The 22,561-nt window shown below is 36.3% G+C and overlaps 1 protein-coding gene across 1 annotated transcript in view; it reads left to right on the top strand.

Moving 5' to 3' along the window:
- The window catches only part of LOC101693766 (phospholipid-transporting ATPase ABCA3-like), a 119,333-nt gene that overhangs the window by 36,224 nt on the left and 60,548 nt on the right, over positions 1–22,561 (top strand). The window contains exons 10-15 of the mRNA XM_004780131.2: positions 195–373; positions 1,146–1,280; positions 10,720–10,849; positions 18,636–18,790; positions 19,040–19,195; positions 19,541–19,751. Of these exons, the coding sequence (XP_004780188.1) occupies positions 195–373; positions 1,146–1,280; positions 10,720–10,849; positions 18,636–18,790; positions 19,040–19,195; positions 19,541–19,751 (966 nt within the window). The remainder of the gene's footprint in view (positions 1–194; positions 374–1,145; positions 1,281–10,719; positions 10,850–18,635; positions 18,791–19,039; positions 19,196–19,540; positions 19,752–22,561) is intronic.

The following is a 22,561-nucleotide window of genomic DNA, read 5'->3' as shown; positions in this document are numbered from 1 at the left end:
CACTAGGAAGTATCATACGTGATTACTTGCTTAGATGCCCTAAATTCTAATGGTATAAGAAAGTAACTTGACTATAATATGAATCTCTGTAGAATATTAACACCTTTTTCCTTCACTCTTTAATTATGATGCAGTTGAATAACTCTTTTAGTGTCAGTTGGCACCTTAATTAAATGTCAACTGTTATCTCTTAGAAATTGGAATTAAATGGAGTAACATCTTCTCATCACCCAAAATGGAGAACTTTGACTTTACCCATGTACTGGGAATGTTTTTATTTGATGCTTTCTTATATGGCCTTGTGGCCTGGTATATAGAAGCTGTCTTTCCAGGGGAGTATGGTGTGCCCAAGCCATGGAACTTTTTCTTGCTGGTGAGTTCTAATGCTTCTGTTGCTGACAGAGGTCACTCCCTATGAACAAGTATTGTAATTTCTATAAAAGCCACCATGAGCTAATTTTGCACTGTCTATAATTGATCCACTAGTTCTGGTGCAAGAATAATTTTAATGACTCTGACCACTCATTGGCCTTTTCCTAATACACTTTAAAACACCCAGTATATATAACTATAAATAATGTGTGGATCATGGCGCATAACTCCAAACTTTAAAAATTCTGAGTACTCCTTCACAGTTCCAGACAAGTAGCTCATAAACGATTAAACTTGGGCATAAAGAAATTAATATAGTATGGGTCTTTGGGTAGTAAAAGCAGAGGTTTAGTTATGCCCCCTGTCTGGACACTTACCAACTGTTTTATATCCTTGTTTAGTACAGATGTCTTAGAGTCTGACCCATGCATGGGAATCGTGTATATCTTGCCTTCCATTCTCAGTCTTTTCCCTTCTTATATTGGCTTATGTATTGGTAAGAGAAGATATGACAAGGAGTGATATAATTGTTTTTGTTATGGCCTCATTTTAGAGCAATTTACATTTGTCCCTCTTGGACAGTTATGATTTTAATAGAGCAGTCTGCTCTTATGCCTTGGGGCTTCAGATTAAGCCATTTAGCTCCAAAATTTAACCCCAAGAAATTTTCATCAGTCCATCTCCGTACAAAAGGTAACAAGCTAAAGTATTTTCTGTTGCATCACTTTTCAAAAACGTTTGCAGTAATTTCACTTTTATTCCCCCTTTTTCAGCGTTCTCACTGGTTTGGAGAAACACCTGAGGAGAAAAAGGAAACAAGGCAATTTTATGAAACAAATGAAAGCAAGTATTTTGAAGCAGAGCCTACTGATTTGGTGGCAGGTATCCAAATCAAACATTTGTGCAAGGTATTGTTTCAAAAATTTTTTCTTCCTGATGGAACTGAAATTTAGGTTGTAGTTCATTGTAAATGATTATTACTAGAAATACCAGGAAAAAGATCACATGCTAATAGAAAGTCATGGCTTTCTGTTAAGAAAGATCAAAATAAAATTTTTTCAGTATGTAATAAAAAGTCATATCTTTCTCCTTCTTCCAGAATAGATTCAGGTTTTCTATAAACTATATGGTGTTTTCCACAAGTGCTCTCATTCTAAAAAGTAGAGTCTATCGGAGATGAATAATTTGTGTGAACATTAATTTCTGTTCACAAATGTTTTGCATTTATCTATTATGTAATCTCCCTCTGTCAAGGAATTCATCAAGGGGGGACTTTTGAATCTCTTAATTTATCAACTGTATTTATTTACCAACTGTAGGCATGCAGTATTTAAGTAACCTAAACATTGGCTAGTATTGCCTCTCACAGGTCTACCTAAGTTTTGTTTGAGCTCCTAACCCCACAGCCTTGGGAAACCCAGAGCTTCCCTGCCAATACAGCTGATTTTGAAGATGAGTGTATAACCATCAACAAAATAAAACAGCCTATAGAATGGGAAAAGATATTTGCAAATGATATAATCTGTTAAGGGGTTAATATTCCAAAATATGTAAAAACCCATACAAGCCAACACCAAAAAAAAGAAACAATCTGATTGTTCTATTTGTAGGAGTTTGGCAGTTTGAAGGCCTCTATTCATTTTTTACTATATTGGTTCTTTTAAAGAAGCTAGGGGTATTTCTTATAGCACAATTTTATGGTATAAGAAAGTAACTTGACTATAATATGAATCTCTGTAGAATATTAACACCTTTTTCCTTCACTCTTTAATTATGATGCAGTTGAATAACTCTTTTAGTGTCAGTTGGCACCTTAATTAAATGTCAACTGTTATCTCTTAGAAATTGGAATTAAATGGAGTAACATCTTCTCATCACCCAAAATGGATGATCTGAATAGACATTTTTCCAAAGCAGATGACCAACAGACACATAAAGAAATGCTCAGCATCACTCATTAGGGAAATGCAAATCAAAACCACAAGGAGTTTTTACCTCACCCTGGTAATAATGGCTAAAATAAAAACACAAGAAACAACAGTGATGGCAAGGATGTGGAGAAAAAGGAACCCTCATGTACTGTTGGTGGGAATGTAAATTGGTCCAGCCACTGTGGAAAACAGGATGGAAGTTCCTCAAAAAACTAAAAGTAAAAAAACCGAAACAAAACTAAACAAAAAACTAAAAGTAGAATTACCATATGATCCAATAATTCTACTCTTGGGCATTTACCCAGGGAAAATGTACACACTAGGATATATGTACCTCAGTGTTTATTGCAACATTATTTACTGTGGCCAAAACATGGAAGCAACCCAAGTGCCCATCAGTAGATGAATGGATAAGGAAAATGTGTATATATACAATGGAATATTACACAGTCATCAGAAAGCATGAGATTGTGCCATTTAACACAATATGGGTGGACCTAGACTATATTATGCTATATGAAATAAGTCAGAATGAGAAAGACAATATTTCACATATTTCTCATATTTCACAATATGTCACTCATAAGTGGAGGCCAAAAAGTGAATAAACAAAAAACAGAACCAGAACTGTAAATAAGGAGAACAAATTGATGGTTCTAGAAAGCAGAGAGATGGGAGTTTGGGGAAAATAGATGAAGAGGGAAGAAAGATATTGGTCTCCAGTTGTGTCATGAGTAAGTCAGGGGAATAAAAAGCAGAGCATAAGGAATATAGTCAATGATTTCATAATACTGAAGTAATGGAACAGATGGTAGCTATAATTGTGGTGAACACAGCATAATGTATAAACTTGTAAAATCACTAAGTTGTAGCCCTGAAACTAATGTAATGTTGTGTGTCAACTATAGCCAAAAACTATAACCAAAGAAATAAAAATGTTGAGTAAAACCTTTGTTTCAGATGGATAAATAGCTAAGGTTGTGCCTCAGAGTGTCGTTTAATCAAACATTAGGGACAATAGTGACTTAGGGCATTATTTGCAGGAACCTCAACAGAAGCCAAAGGTAAAGGATTATCTCACATATATTTGTGGGAGTGGCTTTTGTGGCTTGCATGAGCAAAATTTAAATAAAATTGTGCTATAAGAAATACCCCTAGCTTCTTTAAAAGAACCAATATAGTAAAAAATGAATAGAGGCCTTCAAACTGCCAAACTCCTACAAATAGAAAGCAGGCTAGAAAAAATAGCTGAAACCATGGTATGCTTTTTATGGTGAAGGAAGGATGATTGAGAAGTCAGAGTCAAGAATAGAAAGTGGAGTCAACCTCAAAAAAAAAAAAAAAAAAGAAAAGAAAAAAAAAAAGAAAGTGGAGTCAAGTACCTTGGAGAATTATCCTTTATTCTTGGGTCCTAATCAAAGAACTGCCGACAGTTACAAATAGTAGATTTCAGAATTTCATTTGACTGCTTTATTCTTCTTACCTTCCACTTAATTACTGAGAGTATGTATGTGTAGTGGTTAAATTACGAATATCCCACTAGTTTGTGTTGGGTTTGCGGGGAGAGTGGAAGATGGTAGATTTCAAGTCCCTTTTGATCACGTGTCTTCCACTATAGAGTAATGGTGCTCTAAGAGGTAATCTCTAGAAACTAGATCACAGGAGGCTCATCAACACCTGGACGTGATTTAGATGGCAGGACCCTGGACTTTGAGCTAATGCTATAAATGGTTGAGACATTTGTAGCACTGAGAGCCGGTGAAGGTGTTTTAATGTGAGAACAAAATGAGTCATTGGAGGCAGAGGATGGACTGTGGTTGCTGGAAGCTTTCATGATGGCCCCCAGGGATCCTCAATGATATTCACATTTCTGTGCAGGCCCCTTCTGCAGTGACTAGGCTGATCTTGTAACCTGTATAATACTCTGCAAGTGAAGTATAGGACTTCCAAAACTGGGTCATAGAAGTCATTGTGGCCTTTGCCTTAGTTGTGAATTGCTTGCTCTGAGGATAGCATCATGTCATTCAAGCTGGTCATATAGACAAGAACTGAATCTTCCCCAGACAATCAGTATGAACTTGAGTAGGCCTAGAAGTGGATACCCTGGTCTCGGTCAAGTCTTCAGATGACTTTAGCCCAGGTTACCACTTGACTGCAACCTTAGAAAGACCCTGACCCAGTTTCACCCACTTAATCTACTACATGACCATGCTTTTGCAGGTGTGCCCAGTCAGAGCAATAAGGAATATACTAGTGAGAGGAATACCAGCATCACTGATAAAGTCTGGCAGTAGGAGATACCTTAACAGACATGGACTCTCTAGCAGAAGTGGAGGTAATGTGAGTCCAACATAATAGAGGATAGGTGGTCACACAGGCAGGAACAATTTTTCAAATAAAGTGTCAAGTATGGAGTGGCAGTCTGGGACACCTGGTCCACAAATGAGGGTTAACAGAGCACAGTTCTCTTGAGGCAACACAGCAGAATAGTTAATGAGGATATTGCCCAACCTGTACTACCAGGAGAAATAAAAGTTGTATCATCAGGAGCTAAGATAGCACCTGATATATAAATTTATGGTCTCCTCCACAGTTTCCAATTTGCAGAGCTCACACTTCATTGAACAAAGGAAGGTCTGGATTGGCTAGGTAGAAGTGTTCTGCAACAATACCAAATGTACATGAGGATTACCCAAGTCGGACAAAGGGACTTCTAGTAATTTACTTGGGTAACCATACTTGGGGATCCAAAGTACCATCATTATCCTACTGTTAGAGCAAGTCTATGTGCAGCTAGGTAATAAATGTAATCTTGGCTGTTGAGGACTTACGGTAGATACACTGGGACTACAATACCATCTAGTGGACATTTCTGTAGTTGCCAAATGTATAATTACAAATTTAGGCATCAATTCCATTCACTTCTTTAGTTAGGTTTATTCCTAGGTATCTTATGGTTTTTGAATGGAATTCATTCATAAGAATGGTTTTGAATTCCATTCAAAAACCATAAGATACCTAGGAATAAACCTAACTAAAGAAGTAAAGGATCTGTGCTCTAGAAACTACAGAACACTTATGAAAGAAATTGAGAAAGACACAAAAAGATGGAAAAATATTCCATGCTCATGGTTTGGAAGAATTAAAAAAAAAAAAAGTCTATGCTGCCCAGAGCAATCCATACTTTCAATGCCATCCTGATGAAAATACCATTGGCACTTTTTAAAGAGCTGGAACAAAAATTTCTAAAATTTGTGCAGAACAGAAAATACCCTGAACTGCCAGGGGAATGATAGTGAAAAAGAAAAACAAAGCTGGGGGGCATCACGTTGCCTGATTTCAAGCTGTATTGCGAAGCTGTGATCACCAAGACAGCACGGTATTGGCACAAAGATGGACACATAGACCAATGGAACAAAATAGAGACTCCAGAAATGGAACTTCAACTCTACAGCAGCTAATCAGGAAAAAAATATTCATTGGATAAAAGACAGTCTTTTCAACAAATGGTCCTGGAAAAAATGGGCAGCTACATATAGAAGAATGAAATTGGACCATTCTCTTCCACCATACACAAAGATAAACTCAAAATGGATGAAAGACCTCAATGTGAAACAGGAATCCATCAAAATCCTAGAAGAGAACATAGGCAGTAACCTCTTCAACCTTGGCCACAGCAACTTCTTTGAAGACACGTCTCCAAAGACAAGGGAACCAAAAGCAAAATGAACTTTTGGGACTTCATCAAGATAAAAAAAACTTCTAAACACCAAAGGCAACTGTCAACAAAACAAAGAGACAACCCACAGAATGGGAGAAGATATTTGCAAATGACACTACAAACAAAAGGCTGATATCCAATATCTATAAAGAACTTCTCAAACTCAACACTCAAAAAACAAATAATCAAGTCAAAAAATGGACAGAAGACCTGAACAGACACTTCTCCAAAGAAGACATACAAATGGCTAAGAGACATGAAAAAATGTCCAACATCACTAGCCATCAGGGAAATACAAATCAAAACCACAATGATGCATCACCTTACACCAATGAGAATGACAAAAATTAACAAAACAGGAAACAACAAATGTTGGTAAGGATGTGGAGAAAGGGGAACCCTCTTACACTGTTGGTGGGAATGCAAGTTGGTACAGCCACTCTGGAAAACAGTGTGGAGGTTCTGCAATATGTTAAGAATAGAGCTACCCAATGACCCAGCAATTGCACTACTAGGTATTTACCTCAAAGATACAGACATAGTAAAAAGAAGGGCCATATGGACCCCAATGTTCATAGCAGCAGTGTCCACAGTAACCAAACTATGGAAAGAGCTGACAAATAGATAAAGAAGATGTGGTCCATATATATAATGGGGTATTACTCAGCCATCAGAAAGGATGAATACCCAACTTTTGCATCAACATGGATGGAACTGGAGGGGATTATGCTAAGTGAAACAAGTCAAGCAGAGAAAGCCAATTATGTGGTTTCACTTACACGTGGAACATAAGGAACAGCACAGAGGACATTAGGAGAAGGAAGGGGAAAATGAAGGGGGGAATCAGAGAGGAAGAGGAGCCATGAGAGACTGTGGACTCTGGGAAACAAACTGAGGGTTTCATAGGGAAAAAGGAGTGGGGAGATGGGTTAGCCCAGTGATGGATATTAAGGAGGGCACGTTTTGCATGGAGCACTGGGTACTATACACAAAGGATGAATCATGGAACACTTTATCAAAAACTAATTATGTACTGATGGTGGCTAACAAAATTTTAAAAAATGAAAAGAAAAAAAAAAGCAATGACATACCTGATGGTTGGTGTAAATCCTTATCTTGATTCATTGGCCTCTAGGGAAGAGCTATTCTATTAGAAAAGCCAGGTGGAACCCTTTGAAACTGCCTACCCCCACTGGCCAAGATGGTAAATCAAAGGCAATATCACATTCTTGGGAAGGTGGCAGAGATGAAAGTGGCATGAGTAGCAATTCCCCTTAACCCTATTTAACTCTCCCCTCTGGTACTTGCAAACCTGCAGAATGACAGTGGATCTATCCCAGATTCAAAAAAATAGTTCAACTATTTGCAGTTTTTGTGTCAGATGTGGTAATTTTCACTTATGGCAGATAATTACAGATTATAATTATAATTATAATAATTACAATGATTATAATTACAGATTACAGCCTCAGAATGTGGTATAGGGCCACTGATTTGGCACGTTTGTTTTTCCTGTACCATCAAAATGGGAATCAGAGATCTTTGTATTCATTTGAATGGATAGCAACAGTATATATCGATTTGTCCAGGGTTATAGGCTCTTGAGATCTCTGTCCTAATATAATCTGAAGGGAGCTGGATTAGCTATACATTTTGCAGAGTATCACTGTGACCCACTATATAGATAATTGGATCAGATAAGCAAGAAATGGCAAGTTTGTTGGAGGCCTTGGTCAGACATGTATTCTGAGGAGGGAACAAATAAAGCCTATGAAGATTCAGGGACTCACTACATTAGTAAAAATTTTAGGAGTTAGTGATCTCATATCTGCTAGTAATTCTTCCCAAAGTAAAGGATAATTTAATGCATTTTATACCTCCCACTGTAAAAGAGGAAAATAGTGCCTACTGGCCACTTCAGGTTTTGAGGCCAATATAGTCTGTACCTGATAATACTGTTTTTACCTCTATACTAAATGACACAAAAATACCTGCCAACTTTGAGTGGAGTCTGCAGCAGAAAAGGACACTGCAACAAGTCCAGGAGGTAGTAGAAGCATTCCTGCTGCTTAGTCATCCCAATTCAGCCGACTTTGTATCTGTGGATGTAACACTGGGAAAGTATATCATGTTGATTTTATGGTAAAGCTCAATGGGAGTGTAACAATGCAGACATCTAGGGTTCTGGATCAAGGCCATGCCATCATCAGTTGAAGCAGAGAGTTATATTTTTCAAAAAACAGTTCTGACATGCTGTTGAGCCTTGGTAGACACGAAGCAACTGATCATGGGATACCAAGTATCCAGATAGTTGGAAAACTAGGTAGAGATAATTAAAATAGAAAATTGAAACCTTTGAGATTGAAAGGAGTTTCATTTGTTGAGGAACACAGATGAGATTAAAGTTGGAGTAAAGAAAGCAAAGAGAAAGAATGACATGAAATGAATTTGGTGATATAGTCACAACATAAACCATGCAGGGGGCTGTGAAGGCCATGATAAAGCTCGGATTCCATTTTTTTTTTAATATGAGAAAATAATTGTTGACCTTTATTATTTTTTTCTCCCAAGTTTTTATTTAAATTCCAGTTAGTTAACATACAGTGTAACATTTGTTTCAGATGTAGAATTTAGTGATTCATCACTTAACGTACAACACCCAGTGCTCATCACAAGTGCCCTCCTTAATATCCACCACCCATTTAACCCATCCTCCCCACTTACCTCCCCTCGTGTGACTGTGTTTGTTCTCTGTAGTGAGGCTTTTCTTACTTGCCTCCCACCTACTCCATATTCATTTGTTTCTTAAATTCTACATATGAGCAAAGTCATATCTTATTTGTCTTTCTCTGACCACTTTGCTTAGCATTACACTGTCTAGCTCCATCCACATCATTGCCTCACACCAGTCAGAATGGCTAAAAGTAACACAGAAAATAACAGGTGTTGGCGAGAATGTAGAGAAAGGGTAGTTCTTGTTGGTAGGAATACAAATGGGTGCAGCTACTCTGGAGAACAATACAAAGGTTCCTCAGAAAGTTAAAAATAGAACCACCCTATGATCCACCAATGATGATATATTTATGATGAGCTATTTACCTATAAGAATACAAAATTACTAATTTGAAGGGATATATGTACCCCAGTGTTTATAGCCAAACTATGGAAGGAGCCCAAATGTGCATCAACCAATACTGGCCTTTATTAAGTAAAGAAACATGGTCTAATTTTTCTGTGAGAGTACTCTGACTGCTGTGAGGATTATGAGTGGAAGAAAGAAGACAAGTCGGGGGCTTTTATAATAGCTTGGGTAAGATGTGGTGGCAGTGTGGACTGGTCTCATGGAGATAGAAGTATAGAAATTCAGAATATATCTGGGATTAGAGCTGAAAAGGTTTACTCTCTAGATGTAAAATTGAAGAAAAAGGAGTAAACTAAAGTAGTTGGTTTTGTGCCTTGAGCAATGGATGGTTGGTGGAGCAATTTATGGATACCGGAGATATTGGGGGAGAATTTGAGGTTTTTCATTAGTTGGTTTTAAAGTGAAACTTTAAGAAATTAAGAGCTTCGTTTTGGATGTAAAACTTTATACATTCATTTAATTAGAGATTTCAAATAAGCGGTTCATGAAACTGGTAGCTTTGGTCTAAGGAAAAGAGAGAATGAGGACATCTATGGAGAAAACATTTATTGCCATTTGGGGTAAAAGAGAAATCACTTTTTTTGTTACATAAGATGTTTTGCTTTTTTCACCATCAATGGGTTATACTGGAAGGAACATATGTTTAAAGTCTGAATGAAATGGGCTTGAATCCCAAGTTTTTGATTTAGATATTGTGTTTCTTAAAGTATTTTTACTTCATTTGCATTACAAATTTAACCAAAATCTTTTTATTAGTTACATACTACCTTTGTCTCCTCCAGATAAAGGAGGAGACATCATCTCTTCTTAAAGGTATCTATTTTTTCTCAAATTCAAGGCTAATTGGTTGCCTGGAAACATCACTACTCTGATGAATTCAAGAAAATTTATGATTTTTTTAGATTATTTAAACAAGTTTCTTATTTTCTAGAGTGAGAGTGATGCTCCTTCCATATTTTTGCATCTTTTTAAGGAGAATTTTCTTTCTTTCTTTATTTGTGTTTGTTTTTGAGAGAGTGTGAACAGGAGAGGGAGACAGAATCTGAAGCAGACTCTGTGCCCAATGGACAGGGCTTGATCTCATGACCAGGAGATCATGACCTGAGGTGAAACCAAGAATTGAATCCTTAACCACCTGAGCCACTAGGCACTAAGAACCCTGCTAAACACACATAAGAAATTTGAGATGCCTATAAAACATTTATGGTTTAGATATTCTATCCAGGTATTTTATTGGCAATTCTCCAAACCAGGACAAATTTATGGACTAGAGAATATTATGGCATTATCAGCTTTAAGATGTTAATTGAATCAAGGCATGAATGGATATTACTGAGGGGATATTTATAGATTTACTATGAAATTTTATAGCTCATGTTATGCCTTCGGATATTTTTTCCAGTCACATTTTCAGCCTTCTTAATTTTGGATTTTTTAATTTCCTCATGAGATTAATTATGTGGTATAATTTCTTGTATATATAGTTGATATGAGTGCTTGTCCTTCCAAAGTGATAGTGATAAAGTCAATATATTGTGGGTTTTCCTCAACAGGAATTCCGGGTGCAAAATACTACCAAGATAGCTATAAAAGACTTGTCTTTGAATTTATATGTGGGGCAGATCACTGTTCTTCTAGGACACAATGGGGCAGGAAAATCCACTACCCTATCTATTCTCTCAGGTAAGTGTATATATCTGTCCATAGTATCCTCACATAGACACTGTAGATCAAGCCTACAAGACTTTTGTGTATTCTTTTGATATTTACAATTTAGCCAGTTCAGTGATGCATAAAATTGTTCAGTTATGTTTCTTTTTAAATTTTAAATAATTTTATATGAAAGATAGCAGATAACAGGTTTTACGAAGATTTTACAAAGTGACCATTATAAATATGCTCAAAGAACTAAAGGAAACCATGATCAAAGAAGTAATGGAATGTATGAAAACAGTATGAAATAGAAAGTATCAATGAAAGGATAGAAATTATTTAAAAAAACAGGTGGGAATTCTGGATTTTGAAAAGTACAATAACCAAAGTGAAAAATTCGTTAAAGGGGCTCAACAGTAAATTTCATGAATTGTAACAAGAGAACACCAGTCAACTTGAAGATAGATTGATAGAGATTATAAAATGTGAATAAAACTAAGGAAAAAGAATGAGGGAAAGTTAACAGTTTGATAGGAATTTTTGATACTTTTAAATGCACCAGCATACATGTAACTGGGATGTAAGAGAGGAGAAAGAGAACAAAGCCAAAAAGGTAATGGCTGAAAACATTAATTTACACATTCAAGAAGCTCCACTAACTTCCAATAGGATAAATGTGAAGAGATCTTCACCCACAAATATTACAGTAAAAATTAAGGAGAAAATCTTCAAAGCAAGAAGCCAAAATTGTCACATTCAGATGCACCCCAACAAGACCAGAAGCTGACTTCTAATTAGAAACAATGGAGGCCGAAAGGGATGGTATTTAATAAAAATATTGAAAATTTGAAATCATCAGTTACTAATAATGAAATTGAATCAGTAATGAAAAAACTCCCAATGACCCAAAGTCCAGGAACAGATGTCTTTGCAGGCAAATTTTATCAAACATTTAAAAGATTTAATGTTCATTCTTCTCAGGGTATTCCAAAAAATTAAGAGGAACAAAACTTTCAAATTCATTCTGCAAGGTCAGCATTATCCTGATTCGAAATCAAGCACTGTACGTAAAATTACAGGTCAGTATTTCTGATGAACATATATGTAAACCTCCTCAAGAAAATGTTAGCAAACCAAATTAACAATAGATTAACAGGATTCATCATGATCGTGTTGGATTTATGCCACAGATGCAAGGGTGATTCAGTACTGGCAAATCAATCAAAATGAACAATCAAATGAACAAGAGGAAGGATAAAAACCATATGATCATCTCAGTAGATGCAGAAAAAAAGCATTTGACAAAATGTGACATCCATTCTTGATTCAAAACTCTCTAAGTTTGGAGGGAACTCCAAAAGTATGTTTGGAGGGAATATATTTCAATATTATTAAGGCCATCTGTGATAAACCTACAGCTAAAATCATACTCAGTGGTGAAAAACTGAAATCTTTTTTTCTGAGATCAATAACAAGACAAACATGTCTGCTCCTACCACTTTAATTCAACATAATAGTGGATGCCGTAGTGACAGCAATCAGACAAGAAAAAGAAATAAAAGGCATTAAATTGGTAAGACTTAATACCATAACTATTAGCAAATGATGTATGTAGAAAACCCTAAAGACACCACCAAAATACTATTAGAACTAATAAATGAATTCCATAGGTTGCAGAACACAAAATTAATATGCAGGGGTAGTTTGGGAAGATGGCAGAGTAGGAGGACCCTGAGCTCACCCCATACCATGTTTACAACTAGATATTATCCTTATCCAAGTAAATAGAATTGCAAGTGTTCCAAAGATTAGCAGAACAAACTCTACAACTAAATATAGACAAGAAACTGCATCTGAAAGATTAGGAAGGTCAGAAAGGCAGAGGGAGGCTGCCTGCAAGAGGGAGGGAGTTGTACACAGAAAGAGCAGAGAAATTGATCTTTGCTTCAAGGAGCTCACATGGGGAAGACTGGTCCCCATGGCTTTTAAAACCAGAAGAGCTGAATTCTGTGAATGTGTATAACCATTGGAACTTAGAGCCTGGGGTTTTAAAAGTCAGCTGATTCAGCATGAGCAAGCAGGGACGGCTAATGTCCCTTGAAGAGAGAACAGTCTGCATAGAGAGACAACATAAAAACAGCAGTTTCCAGTGCCAGGGGCTAATGGGAGAAGGATCTGTTCATACTGATCTCAGAGCATGTTGGGGACTTCTTCAAAACTGAGGGAGCTGGCAGGTACCATTTCCCCCTTTCTCACTCCTACCCCCAATCCTCTGGTCCCAGCATAAACACAAGGTTATCTGCAGGCAGCAGGACTGCACATTCACTTGCTACCTAACCTGCTAGTAGTACATAATGCCCATGAGTTCTCCTGAGGACTCACCCACTTTAAGCCTGCTAGCTTCAGTCCCAGGCTCAGGACAAATTTTGTTAAAGCCACAACTGCACCCTGTCCTGCCATTGTGTTCCCTAAATACCTGCTGTGCTACACTCAACCATTCTTGTGCACCAAGCCCAGGCTCTGCCCCCAGCCACTTCAGCACTTTGGGGGATCCAGCATAAGACCAGTGGCCCAGAGCAAGTTTGCTAACACTGCCACTACGCTCTCAAGTTCCCTGGCAGGTATACCCCTTCAGAGCTGTCCTTTCTGGGGCTGCTTGGGTGGCTCAGTCGGTTAAATGTCTGCCTTCAGCTCAGATCATGATCCTAGGATTCTGGGCTCCTTGCTGGCCTGTCTAGATCCTACTAATATCACAGAGAACAATAGTGCCTACAAAAGTTGAGGAGTCACTGCAGATGACTTCACTGAAAGGAAAAGTGACTCAGACACAACAGTAGGGTATAAACAACACACATTTTTGAAGTGCCAAATTCTGGTGAACAGGGGATGCTGCACCGCAGAGCACTCCAGGTCCTCCTCTTCATAAAGTCACTACTTTCAAGAGCAGAAGACATAGCCGACTTTGCTAATACACAGAAACAGACATAGGCAGACAAAGTGAGGAGACAGAAAAATTTATTCCAAATGTGAAAACAGGACAAGGCCACAGCCAGAGATCTAAGCAAAACAGATAAAAGTAACATGCCTGATAGAGAGTTTAAAGTAATGATAATAAGGATACTCACTGGAATTGAAAAAAGAGTGGAAGATGCAAATGAGACCCTTAACACAGGAGTAAGGAACAACATAACAGAGACAAAGGGCTCAATAAACAAAATGAGATATATGCCTGATGGAATGAACTGCAAGATGGGAAAAGCAGAAGAATGAATTAGTGACCCAGAAGGCAGACTAGGGGAAAGTAATCAAGCTGAACAAAAGAGGGAACAAAGAATTATGCAAAATTAGAATAGATTTAGGAAACTCTGATACTATCCAATATAATATCATTCATATTATAAGAGTCCCAGAAGAAGATATAGAACAGGGGGCGGATAAATTATTTGAAGAAATAATAGCTAAAAACATCCCTATCTGGGGAAGGAAACATATCCAGATCCAGGAGACACAGAGAACCCCCATCAAAATCAGCAAAAGCAGATCCACAATAAGATATATTGTAATTCAACTGGCAAAATATAGTAATAAAGAAAACAATTTAAAGCAGCAAGACAAAAGGAAACTGTAACCTACAAGGGGAAACCCATAAGACTAGCAGGAGATTTTTCAGCAAAAATTTTGCAAACCAGAAGAGAGTGGAATATTAAAAGTGCTGACTGGGAAAAATCTGTAGCCAAGAATACTTCTATCCAGCAAGGCTATCATTCAGAATAGGAGAGATAAAGAAACTCCCAGACACACAAAAAAACCAAAGGAGTTCATGACCACTAAACCAACCCTGCAAGAAATATTAAAAGGGACTTTAAAGAGTGGAAAGGAAAGACCTAAAATGACAGTGTAAAAGCAGGAAGCACAAAAGCAATAAAAATGAATATTTCTATTAAAAAATTAGTCAAGGAACTCACAAAATAAAATAATATAGAAATAACAACATATACCTAAAACATGGGGAGGAGAAGAAAAAAGAATGGGTTCAAATCTGGACAGTCATCAACTTAATATAAATTGCTATATGCAGAGTGGTTATATACAAACCTAATGGTCACCATTTATCAAAACCCACTAATAAATGTGCAGAGAATAAAGGAAATCTATATGTGTATCACTGAAAAAATCAGCAAAACATGAGAGAAAACCTGAATGGGAGAATATATTTGCAAATGACATATCCAGTAAGGGGTTAATATCCAGAATGTGTAAAGAACTCATAAAACTCAACACCAAAAAAAGGACACAATCTGATTAAAAAGTGAACAGAGGACCTGAGTATATATTTTTCCAAAGACATATAGATGACCAATAGACATATGAAAAGATGCTCAAGGGAAGCCTGGGTAGCTGTCAGTTAAGCATCCATCTTTGGCTAAGATCATGGACCCAGGGTCCTGGGATTGAGCCCCATGTTGGGTTCCCTGCTCAGCAGGGAGTCTACTTCTCCCTCTGAGGGGGAGGGAGGGAGAAGCAGACTCTCTGCTCTCAAATAAATTTTTAAAAAATCTCTTTTTTTGAAAAGATGCTCAACATCAGTCATCATTATTTAATGCAAATTGAAACCACAGTAAAATATCACTTCACAGCGGTTAGAATGGTTAGTGTCAAAAGGACAAGAAATAACAAGTGTTGGGGAGAATGTGGAGGAAAGAGAACCCTCATGCACTATTGGTGGGAATGTAAATTGGTTAAGCCACAGTGTAAAATAGCTTGAAATTTCCTCAAAAAATTAAAAACAGAAATATGATATGATCCAGTAACTTCACTAATGAGAATTTACCCAAGAAAATAAAAATAGTAATTTAAAAATATGCATGTACCCCTACATTTACTGCAGCATTATTTACAACAACTAAGAAATAGAAGCAACCCAAGTATCCATCAACACATGAATGGATAAGGAAGATGTGATACAGGTATATATAGTGTATATAGATATAGATATAGATAATGTTTATATATATGTATGTGGACAGTAAATCAATACATATTTTCCTTTAATTTCAAAAGAAATTCTATAAAAATATTTGTATTATTGTAATGCTGGGCCTGTAATTCAGAAAAGTAATAAATTTGACAGTAATAGCATAAAGGAGGTGGATGGGTGCCAAGTTGTAATAGAGTAAGGAAGGGATACTAGATGGGAACACAAATCCATAGGAACAAATGAAGAGAACCAAAAATGCAAAATAAGAAATAAGTTTAACAAACTATAATTACATGCTTACTCTCCTTTATCCACTTTGGTAATAGGCATAAAATCCTGTAACTATTAATTATACAGTGTATTGTAGGAATGGTAACACATGTAGATGAACTGTGTATAATAGCAGCACAAAAATAGAGAAGAGGGAGCAGCTCTCTAGAATTAAGTTAACATAAATCTGATAAATATGCCTAGTAAGCCTCAGAACAACTACTAAGAGCATAATTCAAAAATATATATATAGTGGAAAAAATCATTAAAGGAATTTAAATGTTACGCTAGAAAATAATCAAGGCAAAAGAAAGCGATAAAGAAGAAATAGAGTAACAAAAATGACATGAGACATAAAAATGAAAAAGCAAAATGGCTGACTTAAACCCAGCTATATCGATAATAATATTGTTAGTGGATTGTACAATCCATAGAAAAGGCTGATTATCAGATGTATTAAAATAAAATCCAGCTCTCTGCTTTGTACAGGAGACACATTTTAGATTCAAAGATACAAATACTTTGAAAGTAAAAGAATGTAAAGAATACATAAAATGTAACCAAAGTAAATCTCCAGTAGCTATGCAAATATCAGACTCTGAAACAAAGTGTTACTAGAAAAAGAGAAGGATATTTTGTAATGATAAAGGGGTCAATTTACCTTGAAGTTGTAACATTTATAAATTTATATGCACCTAACAACAAAGTTCCCAAATATATGAAGCAAAAACTGTCAGAATTTAAGGCAGAAAAAGACAAATGGAAAGGTAATAATTGTAGATTTCAGTATCCCACTTTTAATAAAAGATAGCAAGTAGGCAGAATATCAACAACACATAGATGACTTGAAAAATATTACATACATGGGACGCCTGGGTGGCTCAGTTGGTTAAGCAGCTGCCTTCAGCTCAGGTCATGATCCCAGCGCCCTGGGATCGAGTCCCGCATCGGGCTCCTTGCTCCGCAGGGAGCCTGCTTCTCCCTCTGACTCTGCCTTCCACTCTGTCTGCCTGTGCTCGCTCTTGCTCGCTCGCTCTCTGACAAATAAATAAATAAAATCTTTTAAAAAAATACATACAAAATAGATCTTGTAAGTATCTATACACATTTCATCTAACAACAGCAAAATCTATGTTGTTCTCAACCACATGTAGAATATTCTCTATAGTAGACTATACATTGGGCCACCAAAAAAGCCTGAATAAATTTAAAAGATTGAAATGACACAAAGTGTAGTCACTGATTACATTGGAGTAAAATTATAAATTTACAACAGGAAGAAATGATAAATTCACATATTTGTGGAAATTAAACAACATACTTCTAAATACTAATAGTGAAAGAAGAAATTACAAAGAAAATGAAGAAATATTCGACATGAATGAAAATGACATAACATACAAAACTAATGAGATGCAGCCAAAGCAGTGCTTAGAGGGAAACTAATAGCTCTAAATTCCTACATTAAAAAGTTCTGTTAAACAATCTGTCCACCTTAAGAGACTTAAAAAAGAATAGCCATATAAATCCAAAGCAAGAAAAAAGAAGGAAGTAGGGGTATTAATGAAACCAAAAGTTAGTCTTTGAAAAGATCAATTAAAGTGACATACCTTCAGCTATACTGACAAGGAAAAAAAAAAAAATGAAGAAACAAAAAACAGAGGATTCAAATCACTAAAATCAGAAATAAACTAAAATCACTAAACTACAGAAATAAGTCAAAGGGGGCTTATCAGCTAAACAGTCTCATTTCAGTACATCTAAAATTAGATTGCATTATTAAAAATGAAAACTTCTGGAATAAACATGACAATAGAGGGAACTGCTGCACAACAGGGATAATGTGAGACATCATGTTGGATGGATATTTCTGAACGTATTTATCCTCTTGGTCATGTTTTTTTTTTTTATAATGAAGTATAACTGACATACAATATTATGTTAGTTTCAGGTGTAAAACATAGGGATTTCACAATTCTATACAATACTCAATGCTTACCTCAGTAAGTGCAAAGTAGGATTAATGAGTTACTGGATTTGAAATGATATTCTTCTTTAAACTTCATCAATAATTATGAGAGCTATGGATAAAAATTATACAAATATTTTGAAACTATTTTAGGTTATTATGTGTTATCTCCCCTGACTAGAATTTCAATTCTTCTAACAGTTTTATTATGTGCATTTTCAAGTTTTAATTAAAGAGTTTACCATAGTCTAGGTCAGTGTATGATCCTTACACAATTCATAAATGTCACATAGCTGATGGCAATGCTGTTAAATTCTAATAAAACAAACTCTATTACTTTTATATACCTGAGTGATTTGTACTCATATTCATTGACTATTAGAACATGCAGTTAATCAAATAAAAATAAAAATTAAATATTTTTAATCTCATCACCTCAAATACAATTGGTATTTTATGGAATTTTCTTCTGAGAGATATTGCTAATTCTAACAAATAATCCATATATAGATTTCAAATTTAAGTTTTTAATGAAAAGTTTGTTGTCATGTTCCCTCATGAAAGCTAAGGTATTATTATGTTTTCTGCTTGATCCCTAGGTCTCTATCCTGCTACCAGTGGAGAGGTCTATATTAATGGATATGACATTTCACAGCAGATGGTACAGATCAGGAAAAGCCTGGGCTTGTGTCCTCAACAAAACTTGTTGTTTAATTACTTGACCGTGTCAGAACACCTTTATTTCTATTGTGTGGTAAGCCAATAAAGATATGTTCCTTTTTCCCCACTCTACTGATGTACTTTAGGTAGATTCCCAACTATCAATATCCTTATTTTTAGAAAGTTCAAAAACTGATTTTTTATTAATTCTCCTTTAAATATAAAGACAGGCTAAGGAAAGAAGACACTACAGAAATAATATAAGAAAATATATAACTTTTGTATAAAGTTTTTCTAAGGAAAAAGCTGGAAACACCCTGTAAATTCTGGCTTCTCTTTGTAGGTAAAAGGAATACCTCGAAAGACACGTCTTCTGGAAATTGATCATATGCTGGCTGCTTTTAACCTTCTAGATAAGCGTAATGAATTTTCATGTTCACTGAGTGGAGGAATGAAGCGCAGACTCTCCATGATCATAGCACTTCTAGGGGGTTCCAAGGTAAAAAAAAAAAATGTGGGGGTACTAAGAATGTATCCCCAATGAAGCTAGTCTAAAAAATTTAGCCAACAAAAACCTGAGAGCTGATGAAAATCTAACACTAAAAGGAACCTTACAAATTAAATCCCATGTAGAATTCACATTATCAAATTATTGTAATAAATTTTTCACAAGTTTAGAATTATTCTAGCATTCCTAATTCAGTTTTAGTCTAAACTTGTTATCTTAGCTTAATTGAACAAGTGACTGAAAAACAAAACCAGAGTAACCCCCATAAGTGGTAAGATCTTAGTGACACTAGTACATAATGTTTAATGGTTATGAAATTGTTCTTCTGGTCTTCAGGTGGTGATACTTGATGAGCCAACCTCTGGCATGGACCCAGCCTCAAGGAGGGCCACCTGGGATGTCCTTCAGCAGTATAAACAGGATCGTACCATCTTATTGACCACCCACTACATGGATGAAGCTGACTTTCTGGGTGATCGCATAGCCATCATGGTCGAGGGATCCCTGCGGTGCTGTGGCTCTTCAGTTTTCCTGAAAAAAATATACGGTCTCTTTCCCTTTGATTATTTTTTGGGTATTGATATCTCAATATTCTTCTAACATAATCTTCATGAATATTGATATTTAGTAATATTATTCTAATATAATTTCCATAATTTTTTGTCTGTCTCCCCAAAACTTCTATGATTTCCTCTTTCTATTGGGGCTTTGAAGTAATGATCATAGTTTATTTATTTTTAGTATGGAAGTATAATTGACATACAGTGTCCTATTATTTTCAGGTGTACCTCATAGTGATTCAGTATTTTATAAATATAAAATTTAATAAATATATTATAATTGTAATAAATATATTATTACAGAGTGATCCTCATGATAAGTCTAGTTACAATCTGTAACCATACAAAGTTATTACAATATTATTGACTGTATTTCCCATGCTGTATATTATATCTGCATCGCTTATTTATTTTGTATCCAGGAGTTTACTCCTCTTAATCCCCCTTACTTATTTGCATGGCCTCCAACCCCTTCTGTTTCTGGTAACTGACAAAGTTTGTTTCTTGTATCTTTGAGTCTGTTTTGTCTTTGTGTTTTTTTTTTTTTTTAAGATTCTACATGTAAGTGAAATTATTCAGTATTTGTCTTTGTCTGATTTATTTCACTTAGCATGATACCATCTAGGTCTAGCCATGTTGTTACACATGGAAGGATTTCATTTTTATGGCTACATAATATTCCATTGTGTATATTTACCACATCTTCTTGATTTGTTCATCAGTGAGTGGACACTTAGGTTGCTTCCATAACTCAGCTCTGGTAAATAATGCTGCAATAAACATAGGGGTGCATATATCTTTTTGAATTGGCATGTTTGTGTTCTTTGAGTAAATACCCTGTAGTGGAATTACTGGATCGTATAGTAGTTCTACTTTTAATTTTTTGAGGAATCTTCACAATGTGTTCCACAGTGGTTCCATCAGTTTCCATTTCTGCCAACAGTCCAGAGGGTTCTTTTTTCTCCGCATCCTCACCATCATCTATTATTTCTTGTATTACAGTTTTAGCCATTCTTTTTTTCATTATTATGTTCAGTTAGCCATGGTATAGTACATATGTTTTTGACATAGTGTTCAATGATTCATTAGTTACTTATAACACCCAGTGCTCATCACAACACATGCCCTCCTTAATACCCATCACCCTGTTACCCCCTCCCCTGACCCCTACCCTCTGAAACTCTGTTTGTTTCCCATGAGCATAGTCTCTCATGGTTCATCTCCCTCTCTGGTTTCTCCTCCTTCAGATTCCCCCGCCTTCCCCTATGCTCCTCTGTGCTATTGCTTATGTTCCACATATGAGTGAAACCTTATGATAATTGTCTTTCTCTGCTTGACTTACTTCATTTAGCATAATCCTCTCCAGTTCCATCTATGTTGATGCTAATGGCGAATATTCATCCTTTCTGATGGCTGAATTGTATGTGTGTACTGGAAAGGAACCAGTCAACAAAACTAAGAGGCAAGGGTCCCTGGTGGCTTAGGCGTTAAGTGTCTGTCTTTGGCTCAGGTCATGATCCCAGGGTCCTGGGATGGAACCCCACATTGGGCTCCCTGCTCAGTGGGAAGCCTGCTTCTCCCTCTCCCACTCACCCTGCTTGTCTTCCCTCTCTTGCTGTGTCTCTCTCTAATAAATAAATAAAAATCTTAAAAAAAAAAAAAACCCAACAACTAAGAGGCAGGCCACAGAATGGCAGAAGATATTTGCAAAGGACATTATAGATAAAGGACTGGTATCTGTGATCAAAAAAAAAACAATCCAGTCAACACCCAAAAAGCAATCCAGTCAAAATATGGGCAGAAGACATGAACAGACACTTCTCCAGAGAAGACATACAAATGGCTAGGAGACACATGAAAAAGTGTTCAACATCACTAGTCATCAGGGAAATACAAATGAAGACCATAATGAGATACCACCTTACACCAGTTAGAATGGCCAAAATTAACAAGACAGGGAATAACAAATGTTGGCAAGGATATGGAAAAAGGGAAACCCTCTTACTTTGTTGGTGGGAATGCAAGCTGGTACAGCCACTCTGGAAAACAGTATGGAGCTTCCTCAAGAAGTTATGCAGCCATCAAAAGAAATGAAATCTTGCCATTTGTGACAACATGGATGGAACTAGAGCGTATCATGCTTAGCGAAATAAGTCAAGCAGAGAAAGACAACTATCATATGATCTCCCTGATATGAGGAAGTAGTGATGCAACATGGGGGCTTAAGTGGGTAGGAGAAGAATAAATGAAACAAGATGGGATTGGGAGGGTGACAAACCATAAGTGACTCTTAATCTCACAAAACAAACTGAGGGTTGCTGGGGGAAGGGGGTTTGGGAGAAGGGAGTAGGATTATGGACATTGGGGAGGGTATGTGCTTTGGTGAGTGCTGTGAAGTGTGTAAACCTGGTGATTCACAGACCTGTACCCCTGGGGATAAAAATATATGTTTATAAAAAATAAAAAAATTAAAAAAAAAAGAGGTTAAAAATAGAGACACCCTATGACCCAACAATGCACTTCTAGGTATCTACTCCAAAGATACAGATATAAAGGAAAGAAGGTAAACATGCACCCCAATGTTCATAGCAGCAATGTCAACTATAGTCAAACTGTGGAAGGAGCCAAGATGCCCTTCAACAGATGAATGGGTAAAGAAGATGTGGTTTTAGCCATTCTGACAGGTGTGAAGTGATACCTCCTTATGGTTCTGATTTGTAATTCCCTGATGATGAGTGATGTTGAGCACATTTTCATGTATCAATTAGCCTTCTATATGTCTTTGGAGAAATGTCTG

Source organism: Mustela putorius, unplaced genomic scaffold (assembly GCF_011764305.1).
Source record: "Mustela putorius furo isolate JIRA1106 unplaced genomic scaffold, ASM1176430v1.1 tig00004041_pilon_pilon_pilon, whole genome shotgun sequence".
NCBI classification, from domain to species: domain Eukaryota; kingdom Metazoa; phylum Chordata; class Mammalia; order Carnivora; family Mustelidae; genus Mustela; species Mustela putorius.
The sequence above is the reverse complement of the archived record's forward strand: the minus strand, read 5'-3'. Positions and strand labels throughout refer to the sequence as shown.